The sequence below is a fragment of the Pygoscelis adeliae genome, unplaced genomic scaffold (assembly GCF_000699105.1).
Source record: "Pygoscelis adeliae isolate BGI_AS28 unplaced genomic scaffold, ASM69910v1 Scaffold315, whole genome shotgun sequence".
NCBI lineage: Eukaryota > Metazoa > Chordata > Aves > Sphenisciformes > Spheniscidae > Pygoscelis > Pygoscelis adeliae.
This window is the reverse complement of record NW_008824865.1, coordinates 659,150-677,888: the sequence shown is the minus strand read 5'-3', so window position 1 is coordinate 677,888 and position 18,739 is coordinate 659,150. Positions and strand designations below refer to the sequence as shown.

The 18,739-nt window shown below is 37.4% G+C and overlaps 1 protein-coding gene across 1 annotated transcript in view; it reads right to left on the bottom strand.

Moving 5' to 3' along the window:
* Nucleotides 1–18,739, bottom strand: part of KIF21A (kinesin family member 21A) — a 77,048-nt gene that overhangs the window by 49,918 nt on the left and 8,391 nt on the right. The window contains exons 5-10 of the mRNA XM_009324374.1: nt 12,208–12,430; nt 10,744–10,926; nt 7,343–7,492; nt 6,488–6,622; nt 3,214–3,381; nt 1,251–1,366 (exon numbers count right to left, since the gene is read on the bottom strand). Of these exons, the coding sequence (XP_009322649.1) occupies nt 1,251–1,366; nt 3,214–3,381; nt 6,488–6,622; nt 7,343–7,492; nt 10,744–10,926; nt 12,208–12,430 (975 nt within the window). The remainder of the gene's footprint in view (nt 1–1,250; nt 1,367–3,213; nt 3,382–6,487; nt 6,623–7,342; nt 7,493–10,743; nt 10,927–12,207; nt 12,431–18,739) is intronic.

Genomic DNA, 18,739 nt, shown 5'->3' with positions numbered 1-18,739 from the left:
AAATGGGAAAATATTTTAGAGTCAAAATAATATTTCAACAAAAGTGCAATTTTGGAAGTGGTTTGAAAAAATGCTCATTAGCTAGTGTATTTGATATAAAATTTAGTCAAGAAATGCTATTTGTAGTTACTTCCAGAAAGAGCTTAGAAGAGCTATACTCTTGATTTCGGCTGATTTTTTCATAATTCTTGAGTTTCTTCCTCCCTTAAGCACTTCTGAAAATTCTAGCCTTTATTTTACTTGTTTTGTCTGGCTCTTTGCTTTTCCTCGCACTGCAGTGCTGCAGGGTGTTGCTGAAGTTCTCTCTGAAGAGCAGAGCAATGATTTAAGAATTCTCTTCTACTTTTCCCTATTGCTTTGTGAAATGACCAGAAAACTTCCTGCCTTCCTAAAAGTAGCAGTCAGCCATATTGGATTAAATAGCAAAATAAGAGTACTACCTTGCTAAAGTATACTCAACTACATCCCCTTTTGTATTTGTACATGTTGATGTTACAGATACAAAATTTGTATTATTTTAATAAATTTGTTAATGTTTGCTTAGACAAAGCTTCCAGAAGCCAAAGCCTCTCTTCCTTGCCTGTGCAGTAGGTATACAGAACAGGTTCATACAAAACAATTCTGGTGATACAGCAAGTTTGCTTTTATTAGGTTCTAATACAACATCAGATAACTGGACATATGCACCATACCCTGAGATATACAACATTTACAAAAAGATGGCAGTGTCTGTGGTAAGCTGACTTCAAGCTCCTGTGCATGGTAATCAGAGCAAACAATTAAGCACCATTTAAAAAAAGTAACAAAAAAAAAGTCTCTGAAGGAGAAACTCATCACTGGTTTAAACTATGCCGTAATTAATAAGGCTGTAGCACAATAACAAAGTTTACCATTTATGCTGTCTATAATCTAAAGAGGCCTTCATGGAAGGGACTTGTCCTGGAAATGGTAACTTCTAAATAACTCAAAGCCTCATGTCTAGTAAAGCTACAATATCACTGAAAAGAACAATGCAAAAAGCCTCTTTAAAATCTTTTCCCTGCACTGCCAGCGTTTTCTGTCATGACAGTAATTTATCTTTGGAACCTCCCTCCAACAAAAAAAGTGGCTATTTTTATCTTTATTTACTTTTTATTTATTTTATTATTTTACTTTATTTATTTTTATTTATTTTATTTTACTTTCTGAAGATCATGTACTCATTCATGTTCATTCACAATGAAATACATAAAATGTTCTAGTTTTCATACCTGTTTCCCCCAAGAGAGTCTTGAAGTAGCCTTGTGAGCTTTGAATCTCTGTATGGTACATGAGTTGCCTTCTTACTTTTATCTCCCAGTGCACTTATTACGTTGCCAAGTGCCAGCTATAAAACACCAAATCATGTAACGCACAAGTTAAAACTACTCAGGAACTGATTCTATTTTAAAAAAAAAAAGCTATAAACTCTCTGTATATTGTGAAGAAATGAATATGCTCATGAAAGTTAACATAATAAAAAAATTTCTGAATATTTTTACATTTTACAGTAGACATCTATAAACTTTCCTACTATGAACAGTGACTCAGATGACTTGCAGTCTGATATCTGCAAGTGCTAAGCGCTTAGCACAATTTGTGTACACTGTCTATCGATATGTCCATCACAAACTAAAGTTAGAACTACTTCATGTAACAAACATTTACTTTTGATGACTATTAAAGCTGATCTTCACTTCTAGCAGCAGCTATATTATTTTTAAAATTAATGTTATCAATCTGCTTTATGCTATATTTAGAATAAGATATGGGGCGTTAATATGAAAAAAACAGAATTTACTGGTTTCATATCTACAGATATGAAATAAGAAATGTCTGACAAAGATTTAAGCATTTAAGGCTTGAAATTATGTAGTCCATGGCTATCCTATTTCATTGCTAAGAAAGGGTCCAATTCATGTTTATAAACAACCTAACATTTGGCTGTAAAATTATTTTTAATGTGCAACTGCACGTACTTCAATCAGATTATTCATATGCCAAATTAAAGAACATTCCTCTAGATGGCACCTTGTACAGCCAGTTCTTAGTCTTGAAAATGGTCTTACTGCATCCAGCAGTTGAAGAACTGCATATACACCACATTCTGTGACTGCTTTGAAGTGTTTAAATCATTTTCAATCTGTTTCCCAAAGCTGAGGGCTGGATTTCACTGTAAATGAAAGTTTTGTGATCATAAAGAAGTATTACTTTTATCACACTGATTTTCACCTTTGTGCATTTTGTATCCTATTTGTTAAGGATACATCTATGTTATCTAAACCCCCAAATTTCTGTTGACTCTGTGTTTATTTCAATGATGAAACTGAACTGAATTCTTTTTCTCTTCCATATAATATAACCAGAGTAACTACAGAATATAATCACTGTCGTGATGGCAAGAGAATCACTAAGAAAGTTCTAGTTGCAGAATACCTCTCTGGTACTACACACTAAACCAGAAAAAAGGCATGTTTTCACATAAAAAATACACATGTATTTTTGAGCCTTTAAATAGAATTGCACAGAGCCTCCATACAGTCAAGTAGCTCAAAACAAAGGCATGAAACTACAGTCTCCACTGACAATCACTAGCTCTACTTTTCAGTGTAGTCATAATTAAATAAAACATTTAATACAGTTCATTAAAAAAACTGCATAGAAAGCCAGTACACAGACAAAAAAAAAATATATGAAGTGATGCTCTAAGTTAAAAATTTTATTTCTACTTAGAAGTGTTTTGCCTAGGGTTGTTTTACATCATGTTTCATAATTATAACAAAGAACCAGCATTTATTGATCATTTAAGCTTATTCACTGTCCACGTTTTACATGCCTGTACTCCTTGCAAACTGCTTGTAATGTTCTCCAATTGTTTGGGTCTTGACAGGATAAAAAATAAAAATAGAAAAAAGGGAAAGGACTATCTCTACAATATCTTTTAAAAGTTAGAGTAACTAACTATATTTCACAACAGTTATAAGTACTATAATTTGCTAGTCAGGGTCTAGTACAACCGAAAAATGTTAGCAAGCCAGAACCCAGTAAGAATCAATATATGCTGTTACGTCTCATGCTACAGTCCTTGTTCTGCACATGATGCTTTTCTACTTTAGGGATTACTAAAAACCAGTGATCCAAAAAGGAGGAGAAGATGGTACCAACAGCCTATGGAAACAAACTGTATAGTCTTACTAGTCCACAGTTGATGGAAATGCCTTCTTTTGCCCTTTCTCCTGTAGCTCCTGTTCGCTTTAACCTTTCAGATCCCGCTAGATCAACAAAATGGAACTTGGCAGTAAGAGTTTCAAATTCATTCATCTCAGAAGATTCAGATATTATCCTGTTATCAGTGGCATTATCCTGAAATAAAGAAGAACCCATAGAGCTTGGTAAGATCTTTCACATTTGTCTACTGCAAAGCTCAATCAATAATTATTTACCAGACTACCTGTTTGTCATGTCCATTTCTTTCCTTATTTACTCATTCTTTTGTAACAACATCAATATCTCTCAAAATACTGTCTCCATTTTAGTCATATCCACTATCATATCATTCTTGAAGACCCGGCTCTAGGTGCACATGAATATATACCAATATACCAATTAGTTCTAAATATGGCCTACAATCATTTCAGGGCAGGGGAAAATACATATATTAGAAAATACAAAACTCATCAGCAAGTTGAGCAACAAAATTTGTACTTCTCCTGGAATGCAAGTGTTAAATCCATTGTCAAAGGAAATTGATTTAAAAAAAAAAAGTAACAATAATATTACCCTCCTAAATTAACAGTTCATAAGCCTGCCAAATAACTGAAAGGTATTTTGATTTTATACCTCTCTAATCCCCATCATCAGCTTCCCTTCTTCAGCTTTATTTTAGGAATTATTTTTTTAAGTCAGTTTTCCCAGCAGGCAGTATTCCACCAGCACTTCTGACTTGACCAAGAGATAAGGACAACAGAGGGAGAAGGAAGAGGTTCCTTTCTTCACCCCCACCCCCCACCCCCAGTAAGTTGTAATGACTGGCACCTGACACATGCTTCCATCAGTGCAGGGAGTCTGCCCAGGAACACACTGAGCTACAGGCAGGTACTGTAGCCTCAGACTCGTTCCACTTCACATCCCAAAGCACAGCAGTAAAATTATCCTTTTTCTTTAGATAATCCCAAGCTTTTTTCTGTCAATTAGTGTAACTGTACCATATACTGTGAAGATTTATTTTACCCTAAGTGTAGTTAGGCTTGTTGTAATGAAAGCAACACTGAATGAGGAAAAAAAAAAAAAAAAAAATCTTTAAATCACTCAGTTCCTGACCTTCTTGCTAAGATAACCACTGCAGGGCAATTTCTACCTACTTGCCATGGCAGCATGTAATAGGCATATATTGAGTGTATACTGGACTTATATTCACACAGCCCAATCTACAGGCTTTATTAGGAACATTCTATCACGGTAAGCATGGATTGTTTCGGTTTTTTTCTTTAAAAAAAAAACCTCAGGTATTCTGTGGCAATGATCTTTATGTCCTTAGTCAGCTAGTCCACAGCTCCCTCTGCTATTGCAAGGGGTAATGTGTGTGGCTGCAGACCAAACTGTTCTCAAACTTAGTTAAACACGTCACACTTCTTAAGTGATCTCCTTTTGTAGCAGTTTTAGAAGAGATCAGGAATTGTGCCACTTCCATGAGACTGGACTATCACACCTTTTTGGCTATTTTGACATTTATGCTGCTGGTGGATCACTCCCTCTTTCCCAGCCCTCAAAGCAATGATTAACACATCCTTTCTCTCTCACTTATTTAGCAAATCAAACATACGTCCAGAAACTTCTGAGAAGCACAGCTGGCATGAATGCAGCACGAGGAGCAGTGCGTCTGTGCACTGCAGCCCTGGCTGCCTGCCCACCCCAGGCACCGGGACCATGCATAGAGCTGACACGTCATCCCAGGAACAGTGTTGCCCTAGTAACAAAGGTCTCCCAAAATCGTTGAATACAGACAACAGCAACAACAGAAACTTGAGCTGCATCTCTCCTGGCCACCCAATAAGGGCTCGTATTAATTTATATTCCGGGAGCATTCAGAGGCCAATGTCAGGCCTAGTCTCTACTCTTCTAAATACTGCAGGGAAAGAAGAGGGTGCTGTCTTCAGATTCAGGACCTAGCAATGTCCTGCTCCAGACAGTCAAATTGTCTTGCTCATATCTCCCAAAAAAGAAGGAACAAAACACAGTTTGACACAAGGCAGAAGGTGGCCACCTTTTAACAGAAGGCACAAGCTTCTGTTAAAAACCAGGCAGGGCCAGGCAAGAGTCCTGCGGGTGGCTCAGCTGGTGGGGAAGGTTGCAAGTGCACAAGTGCAGGTGGATTGCCGTGCTGACAGCCTGCTCCCAGATGAGTTATGTTACTGTCCAGCTACACAAACAGTTTTCAACAAAACCTCCGAGCAGACAGCATCACCATGCAGTGACCAAGGGTCCTACGTGAGTGAGAAGACAAGAGAGCTGCCCACACCACCAGGTCCACAGTTTCAGCATGGAAAGTGGGAAGAAGTGTTTTTAACAGGTGTATAAAGCAGGTCTACATACCACAAAGGACCAGGGAGCAACCCTCATTTTGCCTGCAAATGATTATTTGTATTGTTAAAAAAAAAAAAGGCAACCCCCCCCCAAAAAAAGCACTACAAATCCAATTCACTGTTCCACATGTTTAAAAATGTGATATCTGTGTGTAAAATGCTAGCCAGGTACTTAGGAGTTCACCAAAATATTTTAAAATTCTGATACCTTTAGAATAATCAAATTAAAGCCCCCTGAAGCTACTGTAGTTTTCAGTAGTATGGATTTCTTCAGAACTCTCCGTTTTACAAGATACACCAACAGCAGCAAACAACTGAACATTCACATGAAAAATCTTCTACAGAACAGCTCCATGTACATTCATAGTTTAAATTTCAGGTTAAGTGCATAGACTTAACAACAGATCTGAACCCCAAATACATATATTTAAAATAAATATGCTAAGCTTCAGAATTGAATGCTTTTCTACTTACTCCTCATTGGATATCAACACCTAATCTGGAATATCCAAGCATTTTCAGTTAGCTGACTGCAAGCTTAAACCCACTAACTACTCAGACACTTAAAAACACTTTCCCAATTAAAGACAAATTACATTTTACCCTTCTTACTTGTGTATGTTGCAACGAAATACTGAAGAAAACGCTAGAGGAGAATGGGCAGGTTCATGTAGGAGGCTGCAGTTTATTGTTGCCTCTGGCTAGAGGATGGTTACATATGCACAGATTAAATCAAATTACTATAATGCTTAGCAAATTCATCGAGCATGATGATGACTGTAGCATCTTTACAAAGTGCAATTCAAATAGCAGTGGCTGCCAAAACAATATTCACATTTTGAAAAATGGTTACTAAAGTGAAGTTTAGTAACAGGAAAGATACATACAGTGTTAAATGCAGGACAGACTCTGGTTTGACATAAGTGTATAGTAAAGATAGCATGTGACCGTGAGCTCTGAACATTCATCTGAGTGCTGGCAGTGGTTCGAGACAAAGCCCCCAGCTTCAAGCACTGCATCATCTAGAAAACAGACAAGAAGTACATTGCATTGCTTGCAGTTTAAATAAGAAGTGTTCCTATAACACTTATTGTTTTGGATATAAACAAGCTTTTTCTTTGCTATGATTTCAGTTCCTATATGCCTAAAGCACAAAGATTCTTAAATAAACAAACTAAAAGTATTTTTTTGTGGTTTCTGAAAGAAAACACTTAAGTCTTTGTACCCCTCTTTTTAATGTCCCCTGGTAGTAACATAGCAATCTTCCTTCCATTCACCTGTGGCAAAAAAGGACACTTTTTGTACCTTTTGTTCAAAAAGGTACTGTACAATAACATTTGTATTCAGATTTGCAATGCACAGACACTTACAAACAGCAATTTATATCACATCAGTCATTGTGCAAAGACTTCTTGTCACAGGAAAAATAACATACATAAGATTTGGGAGATTAGATTTACACAGGTGCCAAAATTTTCTCTCCCAGCAGAACTACACTATTAGCAAAAGTCTGTTTCTAGCATCCCCCGAAAGTGGTATGCACTTAATATCAGACATTTATCAGATTTAAGTCTACAGAAAGTAAAGAAAATAAAAATCTCAGCTAAACTTTACACATAAGTTGTCTGAGATGCAGATGTTAGTGAGCATAACCTTTATTTTTAACTGCTTATCAAAACAGACAGACAAGATTTTTAGAAAGCACTTGGTATGCTACAGAATAATTTATTTTCCATGATCACCTCCGATTCTCCATTCACAATTCGGGTTGTAACGCCCACTGTATAAATTCCTCCTGCCGAATCTTCATGTATTTTAATATTTGATTTTTTATTCTTTGCATCAATATCACGTGTGGTATCAAACAGATCAAGAATTTCTTCATTGTAAAGCTGAGGAGAAAAAAAAAAAGACAAAAAATGTATATTACTTCAGGAATTCCTCCAAAGACTAATAAATCTGTGCATGGCCCATACAGAAGGTTCTAAAAATCCAAATGCCAAGGCTCTCAAAAAAGGATGCTGTGAAGAATCCAAACTTACAAGGACAATAGGATGATAGACAGAGCAGCTGCAAATTAAGTCATCTGCCCACCTTATTATTATGCCACTCTAAGAAGCAGTAACTTCCCCCACATCGTCAGATCTGGGAGAAAATTCTTTGGTGGGACCAAGGAAGGGGAGGCGCTCGGTGCCAGCAGAACAGCAGCGGCAGTGGTTTCTGTGGCAGGCACCTGCTGTCTTCAGGTTTGACCTTGGGCTTGGCTTTTGTTTTGTTGATTCAGTTGGCTGCACCTTCCTCCAAACACTTCAAACTCACTCCACTTGCTCTCCCTGCCATCACACCTCTTCTCATCTCCTTTCTCACACCTTAAGAATTCTATGTGTCTCTTTCATTTAGATAAACTGTTCCTGCCCTGGAAGGAATTTAACATACAATAGTTTTTGTGCAAGCTGCTTATTTAAGACACCAACCAGCAGGCCAAAAATATTATGTCATGGTTTCTTAAGCAGGGCTTTTGTACTTTCCTCCATACAATACCTACACTTTGGTGCCCCAGATTTAGTTACAACTTTCAGGCACACTCATACGAGCAACAGCAACTATCTACCACATGCTTCAGGCTGCTTAATGTTTACTGCCTGTTTCATTGGGTCCCCTGAAGGTAAGTACATGTACATTTAGTGGTGTTTCAACTCAGTATCATTAAGCACATCAGACTTTTAGGTCAGTAAATGATATCAGAACCTGCAAAGACATCAGAAATTACTACACAGTTATTTGTGTTAGAGGAGATGGATTATCATTTCATAGGAATGTTCTGGGTTTTAGGAAAGGTGTTTGGATCCAATTGAAGGTATCAGGGCAAATATTAAAAAAAAAAAAAACCACCAGGAAAAGCAGCATCCCACTGGGAATGTCATGGCTTAGGTCTCTGCTGATATACCCTGGAACAGTTCCAGCATCTTCAATTTGGTTATACCAATTCACTTCAGCAGATCTTAGGTCAGACTGATTATATCCCTGATCAATGTCCCTAGGTAAAAGCCAAAGAACCACTGCAATAGATCTGTATTCACCCAACGCACTTTCTCATACACTGAAAACAAGAGGCTTTCTCCTCTCATGAGTGAAAGTCCATCCCCAAGAAAAAAAGGCTCAGCATTTGCGAATGTGATGCTTTTAATTCTTTTCATATTAAAAAGGAATTATATTTAATTATTAGGCATAAATATTCTAAGTAGGAGCCTTCTTACTAATGTTTTACCTTGCTAAGTGCAAACAAACTGATGCCACGATTTAGAGAGGATCCTGATAATGCACCTACAATTGCATGGGACTGCACATGCCTATCTTTTAGAAGAGTTAGCAGGAAAGCAAGGAATTAAGAGAGGCAGACTTCAGCAAACTAAAGAAAAGCAAGCAAGTAGCAAACAGAAGTCACTGTTCCCAATAGTTATCCAGCTGTCAGACTTCAAAGTTATTCAAAAATAAAACATTGCTTCAACTTGTTCAATGACTAAATTACTGTTTATGTAATCCAGCCCTAATGGTAGATAGGATGGGAGGAAGAGGATACTTTCTGATACGAGAGTAGTGTATAATACATAACTAATCAGAAAAAGCTCTTTCTGGGAAAGCTCCAATATAGCCTCAGTGCAATTAAAAAAGTTACCAAAAAAAGTGACATTTTGTTAAGGGAGAAACTATTATAGACATCATTTAACCTCTCTCTAAATTAGATAAACGAGACAGGTTTTAGAATGTACATTTCATCTGAAATATGTTGTAATGGCTGCAATTCCACATACCGTTATCACTGTAACATTCAATTACTGCTCTGTATTTTGGGACTGTCAGTCACATTTGTAATGTTATGTCAAAAAACACAAGGAATTCAGAAACTACACTGGTTACTGCTCCTTATACTACTATTGTTGCAGCTGCCTAAGCAGAAATGAAGCTGCAGCTCCCTGATGTTCAGAGAGAGCATAAGAGTACAGCATTCCCACAGCCCATGCTCAAGCCTAGACTCTCTCTAGGCAAACATTAGCCAAAGCAACAAAAAGCTCTGCTTGAGGTTAGCAGTGACAAACCTATACTAGTGCAAAACTAATGCCAGCTGGTTAATCTTTAAAACAATTATAGGAACATATGGCTAAAGGACCTAGTTTACTTCAGCAGTAATAAAACCAACAGCTTTTCTCTTGGGTAATACAAAAGTGGTTTTTTACCCCGCCCCAAAGTAGATAAAGTGAAGTTGCAAATACTGAACTAAGTAATACACATTTACACCTGCTCTTCCTTAAATTGATTCTTCCTCTCCGTGTGCTTAAAGGATCAGATTTTGCAGCTTGGTAGTGAATGTAAGTATGTTACACCCAAATCAAATCAATTTAAAAAATAGTTCCACGGGCAGGAGACAGCATAAAAGCTGCAAGACTTAAACCAACAGCTGCTGCAGGTCAGAAAGATCACAGATGTTGTGGCCTCTCTTACCAGTAGCTGTGTCTACAAGAAAATACAAAGGGAACAGTTTTTCCACAGCACTGACCCAGGTTTTCTCTGGGCCTAATGAAAGAGGGAACAGTGACACAGAAACCCAATCCTAAACCATTGGGGAATCACAGAAAGAAGTATTTTTAAGCTAGGTTTCTTCTTTGGTGAAAGGAATATAACAAGTCTCCTGAACAGATTTTGAAAGCTAAAGAAATCTATGGCAAAGTGACACAAGCAGGTGAAGCATGGTCACTATTCAAAGGCACAAAGTACAATTGATTTTTTTTTTTTTTACAGTTTCTTGCCTTAAGGTTTTGTAAAGAATTATAAACAGACAAGAGCAACAGGCCCCACAAACAAATGTGTGCTGCAGAAAGGGATAAGTGATGACTAATGTAACTATTCCTACACTTCAAAATAACACTGCAAAGGAAACTACTAAAACAACTGGAATAAGATAAAAAGGCTCTTTCATAAATTGAAGAGCTGAAGCAAACTCCGTAAAATTTTCTTTTGAAATCTTGAAGATTAATTCAAAACATCTCGTGGGAAAAGAATGTGAAAGTAGCAACCAGAAAAAATGTTTAATTGGCTTTCCAAAAAAATACATGAAGTTACACACACAAACACAGATCATATTTACCTCTAAGAACTGTGCATTCACTTTAAAATCTGGAGGGGGAAGTCCTTGTTTAATAGCCGCTTGTTTTTTTTCTTCAATACATCTGAAAAGATGCTTAACAGCACGTGATATAATGCCTTGCTCCTCTTCTGTTATGTTGACATCAAATCCAGTGCCCATGGTGTATGTTTTGCCAGCACCTGTCTAAATTGAAAAAGGAGTAGTCACTAGAACACATTAATAGTACCGAATCATCACACAGAAATGCAGTTTGTGAACACCAGTGCTAGATAGTGACTACTAAGTCAGTCTGTCATCTTTACAATATTAACATGCACAACAACAGGTCATTTTGAAAAATGATCACATACAAGAAGGCAGGGACCAGTTCAACCTTTCATAACTTTTCCCTGACAAGCTTCCTCTAAGCTGCTTACATCAGCCTTGAGCTATCACCTCTGAGGTCAAAAGAATAGTTAATGTTTTCAACCGACTGCTAATTAAAGCATATATTTTGGAGGTAGAAGCAGAATTTGCAATTCTTTACTGAATAGATCAAATGACTCTCTTAATTATGATGTCTGAATATCTCAGGGAGAATATTACCATTGTTCTCAATTTACAGACAGCAGTGAAAAATACAAGTTGTACCTTCACAAGGAAAACAGTTTAATTAAACGTGGAGTCCTATAGAAGACAAGGTAGTGTTGTGTTTTCACTTAATCAGTAGGTCAAGTCTAAGACAAAGATAGCATCACGCAGCTGAACAAAATCTACTAAACTGGATCTGCAAACTGCTTTGTTTCACTAGGACTAGACTTCACCTAGCTAACTTGAGATACGACATTTAACAGTGGTGAAATTCAGCATCCAAGACCAAATTTCATGCAATCAATTCCTAAAAGAATATTCAGAAGACAGTAACACATTCTCTACACTGTACTCAATGATATTTCAGCTTTGAGAAGTAAAATGTGTGCCCAGTGTACTGAGAGGGTGTGCTCTCTGTGAAAAGTTCTCAAACTTTGGAATCCAATTTCTACATTTTACCCACAAAAAATGTGGCCTGAAGTTCCCTAGGATCTATTTTAAAAAAGCTCCTCTTCCCAAAAGCATCTGAAAGTGCAGAGGGATGGATAATTGCTTAGAAAAGAACCTCAGTATAACCTATCTCTATATATCAACTGATTAAGTCACTAATTTGTATTGCTGCATTAGGGTGAATACAGGAATTATATGGACTCATGCTACTTTCAGCATTACTGTTAATTCAGACCTACTGCCTACATACGTCTTCTGTGTTTCAGTTGCCACTGCACAGAATCTCTACAAACTCCTAAAAAGTGGCCTACAGAATATCTCATTTAAAATAAAACCAAGATGCTAAAACACAGGTTCATGCATTCCAAAATTTAAGAGAAAGATCAGTTACAAGAAACTGTTTATTCCAAAGTAAATACTTGAAAATAAAATTGTAAAGCTTACTTGGCCATAAGCAAAGACAGTGGCATTATAGCCTTCAAAGCAACCTTCAATCAGTTTTTCTATACATTGTATATAGATCTCTTCTTGCTGTGAGTCAATGTTAAAGACATAATCAAAAGTGAAGGCCTTATCTTTTCCCAAGAACACTTGAGGTTCACCAGGTGTGACAGATGTACAAATATGGCATCCTTCAATCTTCTCTTTGGCTAGCTGTGGTCTAATTCTGTTTTGGAAGAGACAAAAAGAACTATTAAAAAATTCTCATCATCAGAAAGAGGAGCATACAAACAATGTAAATAGAGATCCGAAAAGTATTCCTTACTGACTGAAAAATTCTCATTTTTCATCAAGCCAGGAAGCTTCCAGCTGTCTGAGCCACAGTACTGACCGTATCAGAACCCCACTCATACAACTGTTAATGTAAATGATGTTATCTTCCCTGAAGCTTCACCTAATAACTTCAAGTTGGCTATCTGCATAGAACTCCAAATGTTTCTGTATGTATGCTATGCATTACTAAAGAGCAACTTGCATGATCTGTTTCATGGAAATCAAGCTTTCCAATTTTAGCAGACTTCTTCATGCTTTCATTGTAAAAATAGATAATTTTTTTTTAATAGCAACAGAAATATAAAAAAAATGCAGGCTAGTTTAAGTAGTAATTTGGGAGCAAGGACCCCCAAAGCCTACTTATCATCTTAAATGAAAGTCTCCTTTCTATGAGAGCAAGGAGAAGGCTCACATTCCTTCTTTTCCTTTGACAGCAAAGGAGCTTTGTCACAGGCAGAACTGTGACATTTCACTGCTGTGAAATATTTCATTTCAGTGAAGCAGCATACCTTCAGAGGAAAGAAAAAACAATATCTAACAAGTTCTAAAGGTAAGAGTGTCTCATTCCTAATTATTTCCCCACTGAGACAAATTTCAGCTTTTATTTCAGTTTGGTTTCTGACAAACTACTTCGTAGAATACAGCCATCTCAGACTTCTTATATTCTATCATTTTATCAATTCCTCTGCATTCTCAATGTTCTTGCAATCTTGTCAATATTGAGTTAATGTACCAGCTCCATAACCGAAGAAGATTGTGGAAGTTTGTGATTCAATTGGTTTAATGGTTAACTATCAGGAAGAAAAACTCTGGCCAACATAACATATTATTCTAGCTGTAATTAACTAATAATTTTGTTTACAAAATTACCTTTTTTAAAAAAAGTGTTTCCAAGTTCTCAAAGCAGCACCAAATTTAAAAAAAAAAAACACACACACGCGTGCAGCTTAAAAGACAGGACAAATAAGGCTACATATAAGGGTGATAAAACATCAACAGTACAGCTACATACAAACAAAATCATGGAATATTTTGTATAGATTCTCCATTTAGATCAAACTTCAAGTACCTATATTTATCTTGGTGTGGCTACTTTCAGTTACACAATGTCAAAGTTGAAGATCTGTGTACACTGATATACTTTAAAGGCACATACTCGTTTCATATTCTGTGCTTTAAGAGCCATGTCTACCCTAGCGTTTGATTTGGAGTAGCTGTGCTGTCTTGAAGCAAATTCCCCTTACATCTTCACTTATCACGTGTTGGTTTGGATCACAGAGCAGTTTCAGTGTGCACAAATTATACCCCTTTCAGAGGAAACTAAGCCAAAACGCTACTCTACAAACACACGAAACCTGTTCCAAAATCGAATGGAAACATTAGGGCCCAAAGCTACCTACTGATCTACTGCGACTGTGCCAATGCCTGCTGATGCAGAGAGAGCTAGTCTCCAACAACTCTAAGTGGGCTGCTGCAGACTAATTCAAATTATACCAGCACACATATACTTTAGTACAAATTAGAAATATCCTGTACAAATCACACAGAGCATGATGTATCTTTTTTTATTGCAGATTACAAGTTTTTCACCCAAGTATGTGCATCACTGTCAGGAGTACTTTTCAGAATTTTTATTCTAAAGGTTTCATTATATCCCACTGTGTGACACTAGAGAATAACCATAAATGATTTATAAGGTTTTCGCACACTAATTCCTTTATGGAAGTTCATTAATGATCAGGCGGTCCCTCTCTTGTCAGCATACCCTCTAGTGTGGAGTGGAAATCAAGCAAACCTTTGAAAAATATCATTAAAGGAAAGATTATGTGATGTGTAAAATAGGCATAAATATTCTACAAATAGTGTTTGCATTTAAGGACACGGAGTATGTAATATAGGTCACAGATTTTCTCTCTAATAGCATAATCATTATCATAAATTTTTTCCTTTAAATGAAATAAGAATGCTAATAAAAAGCTCCTTCACTAACAACCAACTTGATCCACTAGCACCCGTGTCCACTAAACACAAAACCTGATTAATATGTGCAGAAGCTCATAATAAAGTTACTTTGTTCTAAATTAATGAAGATTTTGTAATAAAATAGCTTTTATTTCTAGGTAGAGAGAGAAAGTCTTCAAAGAGAAATTAGTCATATGCCTTTCCTAAAAGCACTCTAGACAACTGGAAAGTTGAGCAAATTAAACATCATAGCATGCTGTCTATAACAGTTAATATTTAGAAAATGCCAACTCCGTAGGTATCTATCAGGATATTAAGTTAAAATACTGCCTAGTATTTTATAGTTAAAATACTGCCTTATTTTAATGCTGTGAAGTCAGACAGAGGGCAAGCTTCTTTTTAAAACTAAGCATTCTTATTCTGTCACTAATCCAGTGCAGACAGCACAAAGGCAATCCATTGTTCTTACAAGCATGAACTCTGAGGGCTTCTAAAGCTCCAGAGGTACTTACTGCATTGTTTTCTAGTACAAGTAAGCCTAGAAAGACCTTTTCAAAATTAAGTAACCTCTTGTGCATCCCAAAAACCCAACTTCCCCCCAGTTCTGAAAGACTTTTAGCAGTAACTTGTAGAATGAAGCCTGACAACTTAAAACCAAAGTTTTTCTTCATATATTTTCATTCTTTTTTTTTTAAAGTTCAAAATTAATTTTCTACACTGAGGAATTGATGCAATTATGACAGGTGCCAAATAATTTTCTCCTTTCTACTACTAAGTAAAGGCTCAGAGTGACCACAAAGAGGAACAGCATGCCTAAGATATCAATGATTTGCATGATAATTATTATAGCGATGACAGGACTGTCAAGCGAGCAGTTTTGATGTCAACCTGCAGAGACTTCCCATGAGAATCCTCCCAGCTAGCTCCCTGCCTTGCAGCCGGGCAGCACCTCCGAGCGCTCTGCTGCTATAAAACCCAGCACAACAGCAAGCTGCAAGTGTATTATGTGTGACCATAATCAGGCCACAGCAAGACACCATTCCAGAGACCAGCTGAGCTGATGGAAATCTGTGTCACTACTAGCAGCTTGTTACTGGCTCAATCACTTCCCCTGGGCTGTAACACAACATCCAGAGACCCAGTAGCGATGATGGTGTCCTTCGTCCCTAACTTAGCACTGCCTTCAGATCTAGTGGTAAGAGAAAGTAGTGTTTCACCAGCACATATACAGCACAAAGGAGAAACAAAGCAAGACTCACCACATCATGAAAGCTTCACCCCAAAGTCAGACTACCTTCTCATTTTGTAATTGCTCTTACACAAGGTCCCTCTCTGCCACAGAGTTGGGAGGTAGCAACCAGAGAGAGATCACAGCTATGTCAGGTTTGAAAAACATCTTCCCCGAAAAGGATGCGCAGACAAGAGATCTTCATCGCCCAACCTGAGGTCTGCTCAAGGGATACTTCAAGCTCTGAAATCTATGTAACTCTCTTGATAAGTTAAGCACCAAGCTAATGTGGTAACCTTAATGCGTAAGCAACAAATGCCTCACCTGCAACCTAATTTCTGGCTACTTATGAACAGTGTGAGTGGATTACCTGACCCTCATAGCTCTCAAAGTTTTACTACTCACACTGAATGTGTGGTCCAGCAAGTAATAGTCCTCATGCAAGTCAGATTCTGCTCCAGCACTGCCTATAGGAACATTTCTTCCTCCTCCACCCCACACATCAATTGGGAAAGTGATTTTTCCTTCTGCTTACAGCCAAACCTTTCCCACTCTCATGTCTTAATGTGGTCACTTCTGTCAGCAAAGCAGGCAGCGCCCATGCTTTAAAATGTGAAAGAGTTCATTTTGGTCATCTCTCCTTCCCCAGTTCCCAGCCTGGCAGTCTGCCACTAGGATTTTTCTCCAGGATGAATTTGACTTCACCCGTTTTGTCTTCTACATGGCCCCATCTCACCTGTTTTTCAGGCTACCCTCTTAATTGTATACAATCGGGTGCTTTCTACCTATTTCCAATCACATCTCCTTAGATGTGGCAACTTCCCAAACAACATTTTGCCTTGCATCCTTCCCTCTCGTCCTCTCCAAAGCACGAACACACCCAACTCTTGTTTACATGTACTTTGCAGAGCCTCCAGGCCACACACATGAAACTTAATCCCCTAAATCTATTCTGCCTCAGCACACTGAGGCAAGCTGTCTAATTAGGGAGGGCTAAAATAGCCAGTGGTGGCACAGTAATACACTGTATTGTACTAGAACTAATCTCTCAGTAGAATAGGTGCACAATGACTCTGCTAAAAATATTGTCAGCTAGAACAGACTCAGATAATACAGTTCAGGGACTACAGTAATCATCAGGTCAATACCCTGTGTTATGCAAGACATCAGACTTCTCAGAATTGGTTCCTGTTTAAACTAGATAATATCATAATATCCCTTTGAAAAGCATCCTATCTTAGTTTATTTCTAGAGATGGAAAATGGTCCCAGTGATTTAAGTATATATTATTTTTATATATATGGATTTATAAGGATATAGATAGGTATACATACACACACATCCCCTTTCAGCTACTGAACAATTTTATCTCTGTGCCTGTTCATTTAAGAACATCCCCATTACCTAATTTTTCCCCAGGAATCTCCACACATCTGCAATCAAGCCATCCCTTAATCTCATTTCATATACTAAACAAAATGAGACCAGTAAATTTTTTTATTTTGCATCTCCATGTGACATATTGCAAATATTACTCTAACAAAAGGTAATTATCACAACATTTACCATATACCTTTTCAGCACCTGTACAGAATAGCAAACAAGAACTACTAAGAGTGACCTATAAAGGGCAAAGCATCAACTTATTCTTGTTTTACAGAAAAAAAAAAGGGGGGGGAGGGGGATAATCACAGATTAATCTTTCAGATAGCAATAACTAGCCAGAAGCTGTGTGTTGGAAAGAGGAAAAGATGACAATGAAGTCCCATGTAAAGTTCTTTTTAATTAAAAACTCTGCTGTGGGGAAAGGACTCTGTTTTCACCTTGCTCAGAAAAGCATAAATTCAAGCATCACTCAAACCACATGCAGTGCTGAGCAGGAAACAAGTTAACCTGTAACCCCAAGACTCTCCAATACTCCTCTCTTACTACAATAAGCGTATTAAATTTCACGCAATTAAGTTTCACATGTGGGTATATGAAATATTAAATCCAAGAGCACCTAATAAAACATTTAATGAAGTAGAGCAGGCAATATAAACCAGGAAACAAACAAACAAAACTCTTCAAAACCAGAAAAAAACAGCTTCCTGCCCTTACTTCAGCATCACGATTCCCTTTCCTTTCTATTCCATTACATTTATGCTCATCAAACCACTCCCATTAAACATACTCCTTCACAACAAGGAGGGAGTAAAGAAAGCTAAACAGATTTCATCCCAAAGACACCTAATACTTCCGCTTGCATAAACTTTTCAGTATTTTAGCTAGCACATGTTGGAAGCTTGCTTGATTCTATGATTATCAGCACCTCCAAATGACACCACAACTATTGCACCTGAACAACTATTGCACCTGAGTGCATTCATCTAAACTAGCTGATCAGTATGTTAATTCTTTACCTCTCAACAGGGTTTAAGGATATGAAAAAGGCTGGCATATGACAAATGCCAGGTCTACCTCTTGTTAACACAGCAATAAGGACACAGGAACAAACCTTCCGGCTCATGCCAGCAGCCATCACCTATCAAGAGTTTCTGTTCTGTTGCCAGCACATCTCAGTACAACGGCCCCTGCACCTCCGCTGCCTGTGGCAACAGAGTCTGTGATGCTAAATAACACCAGCAGGTTAAAAAAACACTCATATTTGGTGAGTTACCATTCAACACCTTTAGCACAGATGTAGTTCTGTAACAGCCTTCTCAAAATTTCCGAAGAGGTTTTTGGTGGCCAGTGAAACAAGTATGAAAAGTCTGAGAACTGTTTTAGTATGCTTTTACCCTGCTTTGTTCCTCCAGAAACACACACACATACCCATAGTTCATAAAAAGTATAAAAGTACTACAAGTCAATACTGCACCTTCCAGCCCAACTTCTTTGGAAGAAATATCACAATGTTTGTTTTTTTTTTTTTAACTCCACTTCAGAATGACACAAAATACAAATTAAATTCAAACCCAATGCCTACAAATAATACCACATGGCGCTCTTTCCCAAGATTAGCATCAAAAT